This window comes from Nansenia antarctica (assembly GCF_963989245.1).
Source record: "Nansenia antarctica genome assembly, chromosome: 1".
Classification (NCBI taxonomy): Eukaryota; Metazoa; Chordata; class Actinopteri; order Argentiniformes; family Microstomatidae; genus Nansenia; species Nansenia antarctica.
In genome coordinates this window covers 47,199,059-47,220,573 of record NC_137674.1, presented here as the reverse complement: position 1 = coordinate 47,220,573, position 21,515 = coordinate 47,199,059, and the positions used below count along the sequence as shown (strand labels likewise).

The window sequence follows — 21,515 nt, the reverse complement described above, 5'->3', positions numbered from 1 at the left end:
GTGTGATGACCCATGACCTCTGTGTCTCTCTTCCCTGCAGGGCCTGTATGGAGGTGTGTGATGACCCACGCGTGGCAGAGAGACGCTCTGAGCAGACGTCACAGTGATCCCAGGGAGCTGGTGACCATGAGAGGTCTGTCGCACGCCGACACCATGAACGGAACCCTGGAGCCTGATCGCCCAACCAAGAGAGGGAGGCCACGGAAGACAAATAGAGGCCGAGTCAAGGAGAGGAGGGACGATGGAGGGATGGAGGAGGAGAGGAAGCCGTATCCACTGAGGACCAGGACTCTGAGTGTGTGCGAGGGAGAGACCCTGGACTGTCGAGTTCTACTGACTCGCCTGGAGGAGAAGAGGCAGGAGGGAAGGGAGGAGAGGGGGAGGGGGATGAAGCAGAGGGGGAGGGGGATGAAGCAGAAGGGGAGGGGGAGGGGGTTGAAAGAGAGGGGGAGGGGGACGAAGGAGAGGGGGTTGAAAAGAAGTAAGGACAGAGGGATGTGCGCAAAGCAGAGAGGGATGAAGGGTAGAGAGAGGCGCCAGGGGAAGTGTGCGAAGGGGTGCGCGGAGAGGAGTGAAGATGAACAGAGCTGTAACCACCGGGTGCACCGAAAGACCCAGCCCTCCAAGTCTAGACAGAAGACCGCTAGCAAAGCCTATAATCACCCAGCACCACGACCAAAACACACACAATCAAACGCCTTATGCACATCACCTGTCTTTGAGCCTCGCAAACGGAGGCTAGCCTCGCTCAACGCCGAGGCTGTGAACAGTTTACTGTTACATAAAGAGGAGCCTCACTCATCCAGACTCGCAAGGAAACAACAACAACAGCAACGACAACAACAACAACAACAACAAACCAATGGTGGCCCAGCGAAGGATGCAGATGTTTCGATAGAGGGAAACGACACCCCACCCAGGGAACCGAAAGTCCTGAAATCAGACACCTGCGGAAGTCCGAAGAAACCGAAAAGGGCCAAGATGGAGTTCGAGGACGTCGACCTGTCGAGCCTGTACACCCCCACCCCCCGGCGCCAGGCGGGTCTCACCGCCGCCGCCCTGCTCAAGCTCACCAGCGCCCCCTCTGGCGGCAAACGGCGGGCCAAGTCGGACGTCAAGCAGGCGTGTGCCTCCGAGCAGCAGGGCGGCGCCGCCGCGGGGAAAGCTGGGAAGCACCAGCCCCGCTCCAGACTGACCAAACAGAAGCTGAAACTCCACAGTCAGTCCCAGCCTCCGTTGACTCCCCCAACCCCTCGGTGCTGCAGTCTCTGTCACCGGGGGTCCCTCCACCCCGAGGCTCAGTGGGAGGGGCCGCCCAGGGGGGGCCAGGGGGGGTTCATCAGACCTGGGTTCCAGTGCAGGTCCATGCTGGGGGTGGGCTACCCCCCCCGGACGCCTGTGAAGGAGGAGCAGGCCGAGGCGGAGGTGACCCCCTGCTACTGCTGCTCCCAGAAGAGGTCTGTGGAGTACTGCCACCGGCTGGCCTTGTTCCTGGACCAGAAGAGCTACCAGGGGGAGGAGCCTGAGGGACACGCCGTCTCCAAGGGGGAGTACCTCCCCTCCCCCCACGCCCTGGCCCACCCCCACCCAGCCTTAACCATCGGCCCCCACCCGTACCCCTGTTTCTCTGGCTACTACGTCCACTTTGCCCACCACGAAACCCCTTCCTCACCCCCCATGAGCGCCGGCCCCATGCCCTACCCCGCCTCCTCTGTGCCCCCCATCACGCTGTGCCCCGGGGGGGTCCAGAGACCCAAGCTGCGGCCCCCCCAGCCATCCCCTCACCCCTCAGGGATGATCCCCCACCCAGTGTTCTGCAGCTCAGTGGGACCCTGCTATGGAGAACCCTGCCGGATCAGTGGCTACGCCTACAGAGCAGTACCAACCATCACCAACAGGGGGTGCTACAGCGCAGGGTGCCCCAGCTGCAGCCACAACATCAAGATGGGTAAGAAGAAAACTACTTGATCATGTAGGGATAATGCTAATGTGCAGTGATGATAGTGGAAGTGTTCACCGCCTGGGTGAGATGGCTCTGTGGTCTGTTTAGTCTGTCAAACCTGCAATCGTCTAAGAACACTCATTAGCCACATTAGGCCTTTTGAATTTACATTTTTGGAATTGCAGTTTTGCAAGTTAGAAGCTCAGAGGGAGCTTCTATTTTCTCAGCTATGGTTGTAATTATTATAATAATAATAATAATAATAATAATAATAATAATAATAATAATAATAATATTAATACATTTGATTTGTAAAGTGCTTTTCATTTGAACAATTTCAAAGAGCATAAAAGACTCTCAGCTGGTCTGTGGTTCGTTCTGTTATGGAGGGAATCAATGCTTGTTTTGTGGTCAGTCAGTCTGTCTGCACGACCACAGACAGTCTGGCGAGCTCTGTTGGAGATTGCACATTACAATGTTATTTCCATGGAACTCCTGGTGCCAAGATGGAGGACGACTGGCCTGTGGTCTTGTGTATGGAGCTCTGTCTGTGCTGCATAGGTGTTAGGGATGTCAACAATAATTTTGTCCCTTATCGTGTCTGATCAGTTAGTCTGTAGTCACTCAGTCAGTTAGTCAGGCAGTAGTCTGTCTGTCTGTCTGTCTGGTCAGTCAGTCAGTAGTCAGTCAAGAGTTAGTCAGTCAGTCAGTTAGCATTTAGTCAGCCAGTCAGTCTGTCAGTCAGTCTGTAGTCTGTCTGTCTGTCCGTAGCCGGTCAGTCAGTCTGTAGCCAGTCAGTCTGTAGTCAGTCTGTAGCCAGTCTGTAGTCTGTAGCCGGTCAGTCAGTCTGTAGCCAGTCTGTAGTCTGTAGCCGGTCAGCCAGTCAGTCAGTCTGTAGTCAGTCTGTAGCCAGTCTGTAGCCGGTCAGTCAGTCTGTAGTCAGTCTGTAGCCAGTCAGTCTGTGTGTCCAGGTCCACAGCTGAGCTAAGCTGGGCGGCGCTTTAGCCTCCACCTCATTACAGCGCTTCATTACAGATCATGATGGTCTATCATTGCACTCTCAGGGCGCTAGCGAAGCTATTAGCCGTGGGAAATTGGTATGTGGCCTGTTCTGGTGGCCTCTGTCACGCTGCCTTCCTCTGGAGTGACACCCAGATTGACCCCTCTCCCCCTGAGAAGTGATTGAGCTCTCTGTTGTCTCTTCTGCTACAGCGATCTTTGAGATTGAGGACGAGTGTCTTATGATGTAATCTTGTTAAAGCTGTCATTTTAGCTGGCCTTATTGGTCAAGTGCTATTACCTTACACTGCTGTGGTTAACTCCTCAGGGGCACTTAAAAACTCATACACTGCTCTTCACACTCACACACACACACACACACACACACACACACTCACACACTCACACACTCACACACCAGTCATACACTGCTGTTCTTTGCACCCGGAAGAATCAATCAGTATGAGGAGCTGGTTCTTAGTATCTCTAGGTCGCCTTCTTATGTACCAAGCCTATAGGTCGATCTATGATGTCATCATGTAAATCAGAGGAGGCTGGTGGAGGTAGAAATCGGAGGATGGGCTCATTGTAATGCATGGAATGGAAGAAGGAATGGTATCAGACACATTCCATGAATTTCAATGAGCCTTTCTCCTATTTCTACCAGTATCTCCTGATGGAAATACAGTTTCTCCTTCTCTTTAGGTGTGATCTGTAATCAGAGCGCAATTTGGGAAAAACAAAACATGCCAGAAATGTATTTAAAGTGAGCCAATACATATGAATCATTAAAACACTTATATAGCTATAGACAGTTTAACTTGAAACAAACGTCTATTCTCAGAATCTTTGTTTTGTTTAAATATTTTAAACTTAGGTGGGCCAAATCATTGTCAATCATTGTCGCAATCATGCAATGTCGCACAACACTGCTATTTCCAATATGTTAGGTCCAGTGGAGGCTGCTTAGAAACAATGTATGAACACTCTGCATGGAGAACATTGAAACAATGTTTGAACACTCTGCATTGAAACTACCTATCAACAGGGCGCCTCAGACAACATTGCAACAGTGTAGCTTTTCAACGACAAGGCCGAGTTCCACTTTGCTGCGCCAGTTGGAGATTTCAAAAGAGAGGGAAATCATCGGACTATTAACAACACTAATTAGGCTAAAACATTACAATAGGAATTAATTGGCTGTGTTTAGGCATTAGGATCTGTTCTGGGAATGAATGAACAAAAGCATATCAGAAGTGGGGAGAGAAGAGACTGATCAGAGGGAGGGATGAGAAAAGCAGATGGCGGGAGGGGGGGTCCCACCATCCCTGGGGACAAATCACACCGCATTTGATTGAGAAAATAGTAATGAGCAGAGCAACAGATACCTTACAACTTAGAATACTCATGAGTATTGATTTTGCCTGAAAATGCATTGCATATCATGGAAATTATTATATCATCATATTCAAAACTCCCACTGGATAATTTCTCATTGCGCCTATTAGAAATATTACGGTAAAGATGGCTGACTTTGCCACAATTGCACCAGTTTTTGCACATGCAAATTGGGCCCCCAGTCCGTAATGGTCTCTCCTAACCCATAACATCTCAGCTCTGTTATTTCACACTGCTTGTCTTCAGCTCATCCAGCTATGAGAATGAAATGGTCCTCTGAGTCTCTGGAGAGTTCTACTGGGTCAGCTGGGATGAAGAGTATCTAGACAGACAGACAGACAGTATCTAGACAGACAGACAGACAGTATCTAGACAGACAGTATCTAGACAGACAGACAGACAGTATCTAGACAGACAGTATCTAGACAGACAGTATCTAGACAGACAGACAGACAGTATCTAGACAGACAGACAGTATCTAGACAGACAGACAGACAGACAGTATCTAGACAGACAGTATCTAGACAGACAGACAGACAGACAGACAGTATCTAGACAGACAGTATCTAGACAGACAGACAGAGAGTATCTAGACAGACAGACAGACAGTATCTAGACAGACAGACAGACAGACAGACAGTATCTAGACAGACAGTATCTAGACAGACAGACAGAGAGTATCTAGACAGACAGACAGACAGACAGTATCTAGACAGACAGACAGACAGTATCTAGACAGACAGTATCTAGACAGACAGTATCTAGACAGACAGACAGACAGTATCTAGACAGACAGACAGACAGTATCTAGACAGACAGACAGACAGTATCTAGACAGACAGTATCTAGACAGACAGTATCTAGACAGACAGTATCTAGACAAACAGTATCTAGACAGACAGACAGACAGTATCTAGACAGACAGTATCTAGACAGACAGACAGACAGTATCTAGACAGACAGACAGACAGTATCTAGACAGACAGTATCTAGACAGACAGACAGACAGACAGACAGACAGACAGACAGACAGTATCTAGACAGACAGACAGTATCTAGACAGACAGACAGACAGTATCCAGACAGACAGTATCTAGACAGACAGACAGACAGACAGTATCTAGACAGACAGTATCTAGATAGACAGGTAGTATCTATCTAGACCAGGGGTGGCCAACCCGCGGCTCGGCTCACCTGTCTGTGCGCGGCTCTTTAATCCATTCATTAAAAGTGCGTGGCTCACTCTCTGTGTCTCGATAGACATTGTTTTGGTATGGCAATATATGGCACTCGCCATACCTGGATTCAAAAATAAAAATAAATCCCCAGAAAATGTCATCTGAATCACGTTGTGTCATTTTGGTGATTTTATCCACTCCACACAACGGTAACTCAAAATCCTCCCGGCTCCATCTCACCCTACCAGCCAGGCGATGTAGTGGAGCGCAGGGTTGCCAGACGGGATTTGACCATTTCCAGCCCAACCAGTCTAAAAGCTGCCGAATTCACCCGTCCAGACAGTGACCAAAAGTAGCCCAATCTGGCAACACTGGTGGAGCGACATCGGTTCCTCAATAAACAAGCCACAAGTAACGTTCATGTTAAAATCTTGTCCATGATTCTCGTTCATTCATAGGGCTTACACACCGGCAGTTCCGAACGCCGGTTCGTTTGCGTTCGCGTGCCGAAACCTCAGAACGTTGGCGCTGTCTGGCGAATGATACACTGGTATGAACGCGGGCTCGTTAGACAGCGCCAACATTCAGAGGTTTCGGCACGCGAACGCGAACCGGCGTTCGGAACTGCCGGTGTGAAAGCCCTGTCAGGTGGGTTAAACAAACTGTATAAACGCCATAATACTGTTGGTTCAAATGTAATATATTAATGAACAAGTTCATGTCATGTTCTGTCAAACATGTTCTAATGTTATTTTAGTGAAAAAACGGACCTCACGTCCAGGGGCGCCGCTAAGGGGGGGGGTAAGTTAGGACGATTCTAAGGGCCCAGCACTGACAGGGGCCCAAGAGAATCTTTTTAAAAATATATTATATTTATAATAATATTATTATTATTATCATAAGGAAGTTAATGTAGCCGACTTATAATTCTATGTATTAAAAAAAGTTACAAAAGAAACAAACTGGAGTTTTGTTTCTCTATGTTTGACAAAATTAAGCCTTATTATTTACCCCTCTATTTATTCATTGCATGGTTCAGTCCACCGCGCGCGAGAGGAACGTTACCGCGAATAGTCTGACAAGGATGGGGGTGATGTGGTCATGGTGGGCAACGCCAAAGTCAGGTAAGGGTCTCAAAAGAGAAAAGTAAAAGTAAAAAACGAGGAGAGTGACAAAAAAGGGCGACAGCTAGTCACAAAGTAAAAAAAAAAAAAAAAGTATTCATTCACAGACCTTCTTTTGGGGTCCATAACATGTAGGCTACCTAGCCAACATTGTGTGGTTTAGCTCTAGCTAATCACTGCGTGGATGACCTAGTTAGCTCACTACAGCTAATTAACATTAACTTCAAGTAAAGTTAACTTACAGTACACTGTCAGTATCATTTCAGTTAAATGTATGAGATGAGGGCAATTTTGGTCCAAATATAGGTTATTAGAGCTCAGTGAATTCAGCAGCTATGCACTCTTGCTATAGCTAGCTAGCTTGCTAACTAGTATAAGGTTACATGCTAATGACATCATGCACAGATGCAGCCTCCCAGTTGAAGGAGAAGGAGGTGAGCAGTAGGAGTTTGGGGTTAACAAACAGATTTTGAATATTTTAATGTATGCTGCATTACCATGCAAGCATTGAATACAACTTTAGCTAATATTCATATTTAGTTAATAGTTCTTCCAGTAATTGCAATAACATTGACCACTGGCATCTTAATATTATTGTTAGCTAGCTAGATAACATTTAAGTTAGCTAATCTGGTGTAATGTATGTATTACTACAGTATGTTAATACTATTATAGGACATATTATGAATTATGTAGAGCAAGAAGTAACAAAGGACAATGACAGCAGCACAGCAAGTTGGCTTTATCACTAGATTTCAAGGATCTTATTAAAGATTTTGCTACTAAGAAGGCCCAGAGTTTAGCTTTGATTTGGTCTCTTTACTCCTATCTTGAATCGTTGTGCATTAGGCTAGATATAGTTTTTAGCTCTCCAGGTATACTATTCCACAGTACTGCCGCAGTGGGTAAAAATTACCTATTCAATTTCGCTGGCACCATGTCTGTGTTGTCCCTCTTGTATAAAACACTTTTGTCTTTGTGTGAAACAAGCAATGCTGAGTCAGTAAATATCTCTGCTGTAATTCTTCATTGATCTAATCCTGACAGTATTATGGCCAACTGATCTTTAAAAGATCTAAATGTATTTAGACACAATACCACCCCATTAAAATTATATTTAGACTTTTTGTGTGATTTATACATTTATAATTGGGTTCAAATCTTCATTTAATTATACTTTTGTCCTTCTGTTGTTCAAGTCTTAATTTAATAAGTTAAAGAATGTTGAGATTTCTTTGCTGAATTGTTGATTCCTGTATTAAGTAATTTTAAATTACATTTACAAAAGATGTCCATCATTGGATTTCGTTCATCAACTTCAACTGGGTTGTCTAGCAAGGATGTGTCGCCCATATAAGCATAGTAAGCAGTGCTTACCCAACGAAAAAATAAAAAAGGACAGTAAAAATATTAAAATAAAAGTGCATGTAACCGTTTGTTTGTTTTCATTAAAAGAGTCGTATTTTAGGTCCCAGGGCAGCAGGAGTCATTCATTTTGGCGCCACCTGCAGGAGTAAGCACTCGCTATTCTCCTTGCTTGCATTGCGTTGCATTATAAGCACTTCTCTCTCTGCTGAAATGTCATAATGTAATGTCTGCGTCTCTCTGTGAAAATGTCTTCTTTTTTTTCTTCAATGCCTCAGCCCACTGTTTAATGTGGCCAGGGTAAGCATGCTTACCAGCCAATCAGTAGTTCGTTCATTCCGATAAGAGCTACTGATTGGCTCTTATCACTTTCAAGTTCACTTAACATTTCACCTTACTTTCTCTCGCCCGGCAGAAAAGCTTATGCCAGCTAGCTCAAACAATCTAAATAATAATAATCAATAAGGATAACTTGCTTGATTTTGTGAATATGGACATTACTGTCAGCGACCTAAAGGGATTTCGTAGACTGGACTGGACTGGAAAAACACAACTACTGGCTAAAGGCCGCCCGAAGCCACCACTCACCGATCTTCACACCCAGAAAGGGAGAGTCGCTAGGGGTTACAGCAAGCCTGGTATCGTATGAGCGGTTTATATGATTCGCGAGGCTGGTGGCGATCTGTGCTTGTTTATATGGTTTGAGTACTGCTGTACTGCTGGTTATGGCTCCTTATTTAAGACTTCCTCTGCTTTTACCTTTGAATGTAGGCCTGTGCCGTTGTGTTTGGAGAGAGACCTGCTTAATCAATCGCTGAGATAGGCCTAATGTCGCTGTCCGTGCCAGTGGTTCTGGACCAAAAGTGTTTGAGAGAGATAGAGATGTGATGTGATGTCAAGTGCCTGTGTGACAAAAGTGTGAAAAGAAAGTGTGTTGTGAGTTTACTATGGAGGATGGAAACGGTGTGTGTCTGTGTTGTGCGTGTGTGCGTTTGCGATGTTGAAACTGGACTTGTAGATTTCAGCAGGTTGGCTACTTGAAAAGATCTTGAGCACCCCTGATATAGTCGAAACTGGCAACTGTTTTTTTTGTTTTTGGTAATCTGATCACAAAGTGACCCTACAGTTTATTAGCGGGTTCTAGGGCATCAAAATTGCATTTCCTTGAAACTGCGTTCACTGATAGCGTGTATGTGTAATTATGTGTATTTCTATATCTTATGCTTACCCAATCTAAAAGCTCACGGCACGTGCCTGTTGTCTAGGTTGATGGGTGGTTTAGGTCGGGGGGGGGCCCAAAATGATATTCTGTCATGGGGCCCAGAATCTCTAGCGGCGCCCCTGCTCACGTCACCCGCGATTGTGAAGCTAACTCTAACAAGCTAGTTAGCGAACATTAAAGATTACAACAGCTAGTTTACGTATGTCAACAATGTCTCTATTCTCAATAATTTCAGTAATAATTGTACCAAATTGGGGCCAGTAACACTAACTTGTGTGTAAGTTATATGTGTGTGCAAGCATGTTTTGATATTGTCAATCTTCTCACTTTTAGTAGGTGAGCTGCAACAAAAATATGCCAGTGAAAAAAGGAAAATGGACATAGCTAAAGACCTTTTTTGGTCAAAGGGCAGCAGAGACAAGTACAGGGACACAGGTGAGGTCTCACAATACTAGTGTTTTAACAGTGCAGTTAATTTAGAGTTGAGAATAGCTAAATCTGTAATGTTTTGTTTCTAAGGAGATCGAACCAGTCTGCCTGCTAGGAAAGATGTAGATTACCACCTACATACTGTAGTTGTCTCCTTTATTCATTACCTTAATGTCACATAAGTCAATTGTATAGAAACAACTCACCAAAATGGACTATTGCACAACTGATTTGGCTCAAAACAATCCACCAAGGGGGGGAACCCCCCCTCAACCCCCCCACTCTGTACCTTGCCATACCTTGGCCTTTGCTGAAATGACAACACTGGTCTCATAGCCTATTGGAAATGTATTGCGTGTGTGTGTGTGTGTGTGTGAGAGTGAGAGCTTTTGTGAGCCCGCATGTATGATGTGGCTCTTTCTGGTACCCCAACCATTTTTTTGGGCTCTTAGTCTCCGACTGGTTGGCCACCCCTGATCTAGACGGACAGACAGACAGACAGACAGACAGTATCTAGACAGACAGACAGACAGTATATTCTAGACAGACAGACAGACAGTATCTAGACAGACAGACAGACAGTATCTAGACAGACAGGTAGTATCTAGATGGACAGACAGACAGTATCCAGACAGACAGACAGACAGTATCTAGACCACACATGTCAATTACAAGGCCCTGTCTGTCTGTCGGAGAGGACAGACAGACAGTATCCAGACAGACAGACAGACAGACAGTATCTAGACAGACAGACAGACCGTATACAGACAGACAGACAGACAGACAGATGGTATCCAGTGTTCTCTGTCTTCTTCATGCAGCTGCACCATTACTGGGCTTATAGAGAATGACTGGCACATAGTTACAGGGATTGAGAGGGTCTGTGTCTGTGTGTGTTTCTCTGTCTCTGTGTGTGTGTGTGTGTGTGTGTGTGTGTTCATGGCAATGACTAGTTCAGTTCATGACCCACGCCATTCTATCCACAGAGGATTACTCATCCCTAGACGACCGCGGCCCCCCCTCCATCCCAGCACCCCCCGCCCGTACCCGGCCCCTCTCGGGCTGCCCCGTGCCCAGTGTGCCTACCTCTGCCCAGTCGGTGCCCCACCTCCAGACGCCCCTCTCAGACCCCAACCAACCCCAGGTGCCACTGCAGGTGGCCAAGGAGTGCCCCCAGAGTGCCAAGCCTCCCAGCGGGTCTCGCTCTGGGTCTGGATTGCGAGGCTCTTCAGCGTGCCCTCCCCATGTGAAGGACAAGCCCCTGCAGCTGGGCAGGCAGGGGGGCATCACCAGCTCAGCTGCCAAGCAGCAGAGGATCAGCAGGCACAGGGCCACCAACGGATGGCTGCCCGCCGGGGTCCCCTTTGAGAAGGAAGTCTTCACTGTGGTACGTAGCAGAGTACTAAGGATACTAGTCGTGTTGTGGACCTTCTGATTTTGCTGAGTGATATTAAAATACTGCAGGAACAGAGATCAGAATTTGAATTGTCTGCCTCGAGTTTTTTTATGACTATTTTTGCTAGTACGTTTTTATGCAGCGTTCTGAAAGTGACACCTGTTTATATTTCATTCTAAACTGGCAAAGATTATTTTTATATTGAGAACAGGAAGGAACAATGTTCTGATTCTAATCATAGACACCTAGCACTTTTCCTACTTTTGGCTCTACACACCACAACTACTATGAGGTTAAAATAGACATTCTCAGCTTTTATTTTATGGTATTTGTGTACTTGTTGGTTTCACCATTCATAAATTACAACACTTTATGCATAGTCCCCCTATTTTAAAGTACCCAAAAGCAATGGGAGAATGGTCTTGACAGGTGTTTCATGTGTGCTCCGTCACATCATTTGTGGAGGTATAAGAGAGCTGCCACCGTCTAGTATTGATTCTAGGCTTTGCATTTGTCTTTGGAGTTTGCTGATGGTGTCTGTCAACACACATGTTTACACACATTTAGCTAAAAAAAAGCTGACAGAGGACTGGAAAAAGGTATTGTGGACAGATCAGGTTAATATTATCATGTACCAGAGTAAAGTTTGGAGAAAAAAGGATATGCCCAAGATTTACAGCATAACACCTCATCTGTGAAACATGGTGCAGGGGTCGTTGTATAGCTGCCACTAGAACTGGCTAACTTGTCTTAATTGATGATGTAACTGCTGACAGCAGCAGGAGAATGTATTCTGAAATGCACAGAAACATCTTGGCTTGCAAGCAGATGCTTCCAAACTCATTAGATGGTGCTTCAAACAGTCAGACATTGACCCAAAACATACTGCCATAGCAACTAGGGACTTCTTCAGGTCCAAAAGGTGGAAGGTCTTGACTGGCCAAATGGCTAAATCCAATTGAACATGCATTTAATTTCCTGATGACAAACAAGTGAAGATGGCTGCAGTACAGGCCCTGCAGAACATCACCAGAGAATATACCCAGCATCTGGTGGGGTCAATGGGTCACAGTCTTCAGGCAGTTATTGCATGCAACAGATTGTCGACCAAATACTAAACATGAGTGCTTAATTTGAACATGTGATGAATCTCTCTCATTACTTTTGGGTATCATAAAATAGGAGGACTATGCATAAAATGTGTTGTAATTTCTGAATGGTGAAACCAATATGTGACGGCAGCTGGTGAAAGGGGGAACAAGTCGGCAACCAGCCAAATGTTCTGACTTTTATTCTGAAAGATGTATGTAAGGAACATCACTGAAGATGTGTCCAGAGGCATCAGTAGATGCATGTACACAGCGAAACCCCTGAGTCATCAGTGACAGCCAGGAAAGACTGGATGACAACCATGAAGAGTGTGGTGACTACTGGAGAGTCAGTGACAGCTCGGAGAGACGGCGACCGGGGGCAGAACGGGCTGGCAACCCAATCTGTGTCCTCTGAGAGGAGGACCCCAAAAAAGCTACGATGAACTTAATGGAAAAATACCCCCAGGGGTGCCCGAGAGGGGGGGAGGATGAGCACCCCAGTCGGACGGACACAATGGCAACAGACTTAGGCAATGGACAAACAACTATGAGCAAGCAGTGTACATGCGGTAAAATCTGCAAGAACATCCATGGCTTAAAGATCCACCGAGCGAGGATGAAATGCCTGTTAGGAGTAGAAGCAACACAACGCACAGGTGTTCAACCTGGTGAGACGCAGGAGGTGCCAGGCCCGGAGTCACCCCATAGTGCCCAGAACCTCCAAGTGTTGCAGTCTAACCCCTCGAGCATCAAGTCCGACCGGAGGCGGATCAAATGGCCAGCAGCTAGCATGACTTCACTGTGGAAGCAGTTCGATGACGATGTCGACCAAATTCTGGAGGTAACGGTGAAGGGCGAGGCTGACAGGAAGCTACAGGCGATGACAACAATCATTGTCAGCATTGCAGCTGAACGGTTCGGCGTGGAGGAGAAGAAAAGCTCCGGAACATCTTACATAAAGAACCAAAGAGCTGCAAAGATCCATAACATCAGGCAGGAGATGAAAGCGCTGAAGTCCCAGTACAAGGTGGCAGGAGAGGAGGAACGCACTGGCCTGGCCCAGCTAATGTGCATCCTACGGAAAAACATCAGGATTCTCCGACGGGCTGAGTGGCATCGGAGGCGGCGGCGTGAGAGGGCACGTAAACGTGCTGCATTCATAGCCAACCCCTTCAAGTTCATGAAGGATTTGCTCGGGCAGAAGCGCAGTGGCAAACTGGCCTCCTCGCAGGAAGACATAGACCATCATCTGAAGCAGACGTACAGCGATCCCGCAAGAGAGCAGGAGTTGGGAGAGTGCAATATCCTCATAGACCCCCCTGAACCGAAAGAGCAATTCGACATGTCGGAGCTGCAGCTGAAGGAAGTCAGGGAGGTTGTCCGCAAAGCAAGGGCAAGCTCTGCTCCAGGACAGAGTGGCACTTCATACAAAGTGTACAAGAACTGTCCCAAACTCCTGCTGCGTCTATGGAAAATCCTGCGAGTCTTCTGGAGAAGGGGGAGGATACCTGAACAATGGAGAGTGGCTGAAGGGGTTTGGATCCCGAAGGAGGAAAACTCCACTCAGCTAGACCAGTTCCGCATCATCTCCCTGCTGTGTGTTGAGGCAAAGGTTTTCTTCAGCACTGTTTCCAGACGGCTGTGTACCTACCTGGCAAAGAACACTTACATCGATACATCCGTCCAGAAGGGCGGTGTGTCAGGAATGCCAGGTTGTCTGGAGCATACCGGCGTGGTGACACAGCTCATTCGGGAGGCCCGAGAGAACAAAGGCAACCTGTCAGTGTTGTGGCTTGACCTGGCAAATGCATTCGGCTCCATTCCACACAAACTGGTTCAGTTCACCTTGATGAAGCATCATGTCCCCAGCAGGTGCAGAGACCTCATCGCTGATTACTACAGCAATTTCAGGATGAGGGTCTCTTCAGGAGCAATAACATCCAGTTGGCACAAGGTGGAGATCGGTATCATCACAGGGTGCACTATCTCTGTGACACTGTTCTCCCTAGCCATGAACATGCTCACCAAGTCTGCTGAGCCAGAGTGCAGAGGGCCCCGAACGAATTCCGGACAACGGCAACCACCCATCAGGGCATTCATGGATGACCTCACAGTCACGACAGAATCAGTCCCAGGCTGCCGGTGGATTCTGAAGGGACTCGAAAAGCTAGTGGAGTGGGCCCGGATGCGTTTCAAACCCGCCAAATCAAGATCGATGGTGCTGAGGAAAGGGAAAGTGGAGGACAAGTTCCGGTTTACCATCACAGGCACAGCCATCCCAACTATCACAGAGAAGCCAGTCAAGAGCTTGGGCAAGGTTTTTGACTGCTCTCTGAGAGATACACTATCCATCCAGTCAACCTGCACTGAGTTGGATGGCTGGCTGAAATCCGTAGACAAGTCAGGCCTACCCGGGAAGTTTAAAGCCTGGGTTTACCAACATGGCATTCTTCCCAGGATCCTGTGGCCTCTCCTTGTCTATGCGGTCCCTATCTCAACAGTGGAGACCTTAGAGAGGAGGGTCAGCAACCACCTCCGGAGATGGCTTGGATTACCAAGGAGTTTGAGCAGCACCGCACTCTATGGGAACACCAACAAACTGCAACTGCCCTTCAAATCCTTGGAGGAGGAATTCAAGGTGACAAGAGCTTGTTTGGCTCGATTGCGAGCTTTCACAATTGCCGAGATGGGGACCTTTTAATGAAACCCTGTCACATTTGGTCGGTTGCAGTCTCGTTCCCCCTTTTCACCAAATAAAAGCTGAGAATCTCTACTTTAACCTGATGGTACTTGTTTGATTTAAAATCCAAACTAGGAGTGTAGAGCCAAAAGAAGCAAAAAAATGCTTCACCGTCCCATTATTTACGCAGAGCACTGTATGCAGTGGTTCTAAGCTGCAAAGGCTATAGCCTCATCTTTTACCTTTTTTATCACTAAAGCATTTGAAAAAGCAATGTAGTCGCACATTTTAAAAATCTGATTAATCAACCAAAATACTGGATATTTTTAGCTCTAATCTCTGCCTAAATATTTGTTGGATGACATGGCAGTTCACGTCCTTTAAACCCACTGTTTTATCACATGCAGATGAATTCAATGTTAACAACTTTATTGTCCGCCTGAGGGGAACTTCCATTGTTTCATTGCTCCCCCCCTCTCTTCCTACTCCCAAGAACATGTATCACTGGATTTATGTATTTATTATGTTTTTATTTATTAAGTATGGACTGTGCACTGCAACTCTTAGCTGGCCGTGTTGTGCACCATGACAATAAACCATCATTTATAATGTGGGGACTGGGGGACTTCCTGTGTGTTTCAGAGTTTATTGTGTAGTGTATTGAATTGCATTCTGGGTGTGTTCCAGGGGGAGGAGTCGCCGGTGTTGAGGAAGTGTTTTGAGGGCGTCCAGCGTGACAGCGAGGTCATCAGGGTCAGGGACACGGTCCTGCTGAGGTCAGGACCCAGGAAGAAGTCTCTCCCTTACGTTGCCAAAGTCTCCGCCTTCTGGGAGGAGCCAGAGTCAGGTAGGACGACGACGCTGCTCTCAGCATCCAGAAGATCTCTCAGGCCTGAGGCTGGCAGAGGTAGAAATCGGAGGATGGGCTCATTGTAACGCAATGAGGAATGGTACCAAACACGCATGTGATCCGATTCTTTATTCCGTTCCATGTAATACAATGACAGCCTCCCCTCATGTCACCCATGTACATGGCTGTACATCACCTATATTTCAGATGAGACTGAAATGAAACGCATGGAAGTAGAACATAAGCCATGTGACTAGAGAGCATCAGAATACAGTATAGACATAGGCTTTATCTCTCACATGTGGATGCAGTCTTGATTTGAATATGTTTTAAATATTATTATTTTTTATTAATAACAACCTTTGAGGTGTACAGCGTGATTGTTTGTACAGATTCTCAGTTGACAATGAGACATCAAATCTGACCAGAGCACTGATGTATACGAGATATCCTGAAGGGAGAATTATCCTATAATTCCCTAGGGGAGGCTGGTGGAGGTGGAAGAGTATATATGACACTTTTCCTCATTCTATTTCATGCATTACGATGAGCCTGTCCTCCGAATTCTACCTCCACCAGCCTCCCCAGTAACCCACCCTCCTAACGTTGCCTCCGTGTGTTTACCCAGGAGAGATGATGATGAGCTTGTTCTGGTACTACCGGCCAGAGCACACGCAGGGAGGACGCAACCCCAGCACACACTGTGAGGTGAGGGAACTATACACACACACACACATACACACACACGCCACTCCTCTCCCTGTCGTCCCCCAATGTTTTCCCAGCGCCCGCCTCACTCCGGCCCCTGCCTGGGAACGAGATGGCAAACACAGGGCTCTTGCTTCCTTTAATTATGTATTTCCTGGAGAAATAGGCTGGACAGGCTTCCTGTTGTCAATATCCCCCAGGAACAAACACACTTTGTTTGCCCCCCCCCCCCTCCTTCCCCAGCAGCCTGAGAGAGCAGCGCAGAACACAGCTAGCTGCCGCTCTGGTGTTCTACAGGCTCTGTCGGTCTGAGGAGGGGGAGGAGGGGGAGGACCAACATGGATTAAATTAAGATTTGACTGCATGAGATTTACGATTTCCTGTGACTGTGTGTGATTTCTTGGTAGGATTTTGGTCCCAGTGATAATAGCATCAGATAGATAGAGAGAGAGAGAGCGCGACTCTGTCTTGGATTATGTGAAGGATTTGTTTTGGTTCATATCAAAATTCATGCTTGGTTTTCCCCTTGTCGTCCTCTCTCTCTCTCTCTCTCTCTCTGTCTGTCGCTCTCTCTCTCTCTCTCTCTCTCTCTGTGTCTCTCTCTCTCTCTCTTTCAGAATGAGATATTTGCATCCCGGCACCAGGATGAGAACAGTGTGGCCTGTATTGAAGACAAGTGCTACGTGTTGACGCTAGCGCAGTACTGTAGGTAAGGTGACGTCTGTTTGTAAAAGTCCAGGTAGTTTGATAAGCAATGCATCATGGGAACCACAGGTGGTGAATCATTTGTAATTGTTTACACTGCTTAAAGGGACACTTCATCACATGCATTATCTCCAGCACCATACCAGTGTCTACATAGTGAAAACTGTTTTCTACGTTCTGTAGTCAAAGAGATATGAGACAAAGGGCCCTATTATGCACTTCATCAATAAGACGAGGCGGTAGATCTAAACTTAAGACGTGGAGGCGTGGTCAAGGCCACTTTGCTATTATGCGTGCTGTAGTGGGCGCCTAAAACCCGGCGCTAAGCAAAGAAATTAGTCATGGGTGTGTTTTGGGCGTCTTCTCAATCAACCCAATCAGCGTGCCAGGTAGGGCTGCAACTAACGATTATTTTGGTAGTCGACTAATCTGTCGATTATTTTTTCTATTAGTCGTGTGGCTTTTCGCTGCACGTAAATGGCGACGCAGAAGCATAAATCCGGCTTAACTAGCTATCTAACCTAACGTTACGCCAAGCTACAGCTGCTCACAGAGCTAGTTGATTGGCTAGCTAGCATTGCTGGCTAGACTACAGACAGCTCACGTTAGTAGGCTACGCTTGGCTCTGTTTATCTTACAGACAGCTCGCTGGTGGACTCAACATAATTGAAATAGCATTCACTTATCAAGCATCATTCATGATCATCCACCATGACTACCTGGTATTTTAATAGCGACCACCCCTCACTTCATTTCATCTCGCGTTCTCCTGGCTTCAACATGGAAAACCCCTGCTACGTAACGTTACATACAAGCGCCTCTGTCTGTCACACGCGTGCCACAGGGCAAATAAATTAATAGCACAAACGCTCATAGCATGTACAGCCCTGTCCATGGGACGTTGTTTTCCAACATGTAACAGTAAAGCTAACATAAACATTACGACCCTAACAATATAACGTTAGCCAGTTGGCTAACAACGTTAGCTAAAACTTACCCAGCTGATTCTTGCATGGCTCCCGTAAAAAAAACAAAACGTTTTTTTTATTTTTTTATAATACGATTAGTCGACACTAAAATTCCACGTCGACGAGTTTTTATGATCGACGTCGTCGATTATGTCGACTAATCGTTGCAGCCCTAGTGCCAGGTGCCATTCCCTTTAAGAACCGGCTGCGTTGAGTCATTAGCGCTATGCTATTATGGAAGTCCTGAGAAGGAGGTCAGCGCGCTTCTCTGCAGAAGAAAGTAACACGCTCGTGCATGAGGTCATTGCTGACCAAACGACATATGTCAGTTAGTGCCTGACGGGTGAAGCGCAGCTCATACAAGCATTGCTGCTCTGTAAACAGAATAAAATAATATATATAGGCTATATTATACATATTTTAATAATAGGCTATAATATAATTGTAATTGCAATATATTATAGCATTATTAACAGTTGGATCACCAATTGAAAGCGCTAAAATGCTTAGATCACGAATCCAGGATTGATTGGAGATTTGGCCTACCTGTCAGCCCGAGGTAACACAGTCGTTGCCGGTATATGCACTCGGCGCGCCGTCTTCGTCTATCATAATTCCTTCCTAGGATATATTCCATTGTTCTCTCTCTCTGGCTTAATATTTGCCAGTGGTGGCATTTATACTGTGACCGTAATTGACGTCTTGCCGTGGAGCCACGTGCGTGTTCATGTGTGCCCACATGCATGCGCAAACCGCGGAGGCGCGCTCGTGTTTCAAAACGTGCATGAAGTCTAAACTTAAGAACTTTTCAAACCACTTCTTAGCGATAGGAACAAAGTCAGATCGCATAATAGCAGGGGCGCCTAGTGCACTTCATTAACATATGAACACTCCCACAATGAGCAATATATGCACGGGAGTTTTACGTCTTATGTGTGGGCGCCTATCGACACCTGCATAATAGCAGTAGCGCGTATGAAGCGCATAATAAGGGTGGCGGTAGGTCTTAACCTGGCGGTGCGTCTTAATTAACACTTAAGACGGCAAGTTAAGAAGTGCATTATAGGGCCCAAAGTCTTTACGCCCTTTAAAGAAATTACGCCCTATGATGTCATTGGGGGTATAAAAAAAGAAATTCCGATATTTTTCTGAAACTACAAACCACCAGCCAGTAGGAATAGAATGTAGAATATAATATAATAATATATATAGAAACTAATACATTGGACATATGGTGCTGGAGAATGTGATGTTAAAAATGGGTGAAGTGTCCCTTTAATGTTGTCTCTGAGAAAAAAAAAAGTTCTATTCCATTCTTTATTTTTTATGTGTTTATTTTAGTAAATAAGACTAAAACAATAACTATTCTAGAAGATCTTTCTTCACCTGCATGTCTCTTTGGTTCCAGATTTTGTGCCTTGGTGAAGCGTCGTGGGGCAGGCCTTCCTGACAGCGCCCCTCTCCTGGTCCCCCCCTCTGTAGAGTACGCCCCCCCCGCCCACCGCTCTGTGCCCACCGACATCGATCCTGACATGGTGTTTGTGTGTCGTCACGTCTATGACTTCCGCTACGGACGCATCCTGAAGAACCTTCAGTAGCAGCTGAGAGAGAGAGAGAGAGAGAGAGAGGGAGAGAGAGGAGGAGAGAGAGAGAGGGGGGGGGGGAGAGAGAGGGGGAGAGAGAGAGGGAGGGAGAGAAAGAAAGAGAGAGAGGGAGGGAGAGAGGGAGAGAGGGAGGGAGAGGGAGAGGGAGAGAGAGAGGGAGAGAGAGAGAGAGAGAGAGAGAGAGCGAGAGAGAGAGAGAGAGAGACTATAAGGCAGGGGAGGCTGGTGGAGGTAGAAATGGGGAGGACACGCCCCATGGAACGGAATGAGGTGTGTTTGATACCATTCCTCATTCCGTTTCATGTGTTCCAGTGAGCCCGTCCTCCCCATTTCTACCTCCACCAGCCTCACTGCTGTATGACCTCCTCAACAAGGGGACGGTTAGAAGGCGGCCCCGCTCGGCTTTGAGACGGAAGCAGAAGATAGGGCAGCGTGTCTGTCTGAGTCCCTCTGAGTCCGGCCTAGTTGGCACACCAGTGCCAGCGACACAACCTTTTTCTATGTGAACAATTCTACATTTACAAAAACAAGAAGTGGATTTTTTTGTCATCCGGAGCACAAGCCCTTTATTTGAACCAAACCAGTTTGCCAACATTTTTTTTTTTTATCTGTGAAGCTTCATCCCAGACGTTGCATATACTGTATCTATGTGGATGACTATTTCGTATGAATTGCATTTGCAGATTGTGTCAGTTAGAGGCACCTGTTTTTTTGTGTTGACGGGATGACTCATAAATTAGCATAACATTTGTATCTGTACCGATTTAATTCCTGAGTTTGACCTATTAGCTTACGTGCGTAGAGATTAAGAAATATTTATTTCTATATGGAGAATATGTAATTTATTTTTTAAAGTAAAGTTTTAAGAGTGGATATCAATTTTTCTAAGAGCGAGGAGAGAAGATTATACGAGGATTTTCATTCCTAGTTGAAAGTTTCCAGGCCTTTCTCCGTCATTGACTCCCTATAGCTGCACTGTCTTAGATGAGGTGATGCCGTCATTGACTCCCTATAGCTGCACTGTCTTAGATGAGGTGATGCAGGTCCCATGCCTCCACCCTTCTCCTGAAGTATGCGCTTGTACACTTTCTATGCTTAGTGACTATGCTTAGACCAATCCTATGCTTTCAGATTCATTTGGGAAAGTCCACTCCTTGCATCCTTCAGGAGAAAGGTGGAGAAATGGGATGCAGCATATAAACCACTGGAGGACCAGATGCCCCTGCGGTCTCCCCGGGGTTTCCCTGGCCCCCTTCATGCAAGTGGTTTGCCTCTACCCTGCCTTGAACTGACCAATGAAACGCAACGTCCGCCCTGCCATTAGCCAGTGATCTTGCCTTATGTCCCCCCAGGTTGAGATTTAGGCTGAGTTCCAAATCAGCCCGGACCCCTTTCCCTAGACAGGTACATCGGAAAGGATTTGATCGATGTAAGCAGTGTGCTTCATTCAAGGCTCATTTTGCCTTTTGCTATAGTAGGCTTGGTATTATGTTTGCCATATTGGATACACCTATCCATCCAGTCCTTTCAGATGTACAGGTGAGCCTGGGGAATAGGGGTCCCATTTGGAATTCAGAATTGATAAAATGCAAGCTCCAAACCCTGCAAACCCTTCACCCGCCGAACTGAGTAAACCAAATGTTATCAGACAGATGAGCAACAGTACAGCCCCTTATTACCCTCTACCTCCACCAGCCTCCCCTGATAGGGACCCTCTGACGTGCTAGATTCCTTTAAATGTAAAATCAAGATGTGAAAGATTTGTCTTACATGGCCTGCTGTGCCTGCCTGACTCGATGGACTTCATGTGTCTCATCATTTTCCATGGGAAGTAGGCTTTCTGTTATTGTTCATGT

At 46.5% G+C, this 21,515-nt stretch overlaps 1 protein-coding gene across 1 annotated transcript; it reads left to right on the top strand.

Annotated features, from left to right (window-relative positions):
- Window positions 1–516: 516 nt before the first annotated feature.
- Window positions 517–19,653, top strand: bahd1 (bromo adjacent homology domain containing 1; the record flags this gene model as incomplete). Its single annotated transcript, XM_080523462.1, has 6 exons — window positions 517–1,948; window positions 10,644–11,044; window positions 15,512–15,671; window positions 16,303–16,382; window positions 17,000–17,091; window positions 19,464–19,653. The coding sequence occupies 6 exons, from the start codon at window positions 517–519 to the stop codon at window positions 19,651–19,653; spliced, it is 2,355 nt and encodes a 784-aa protein (XP_080379588.1).
- Window positions 19,654–21,515: the final 1,862 nt, after the last annotated feature.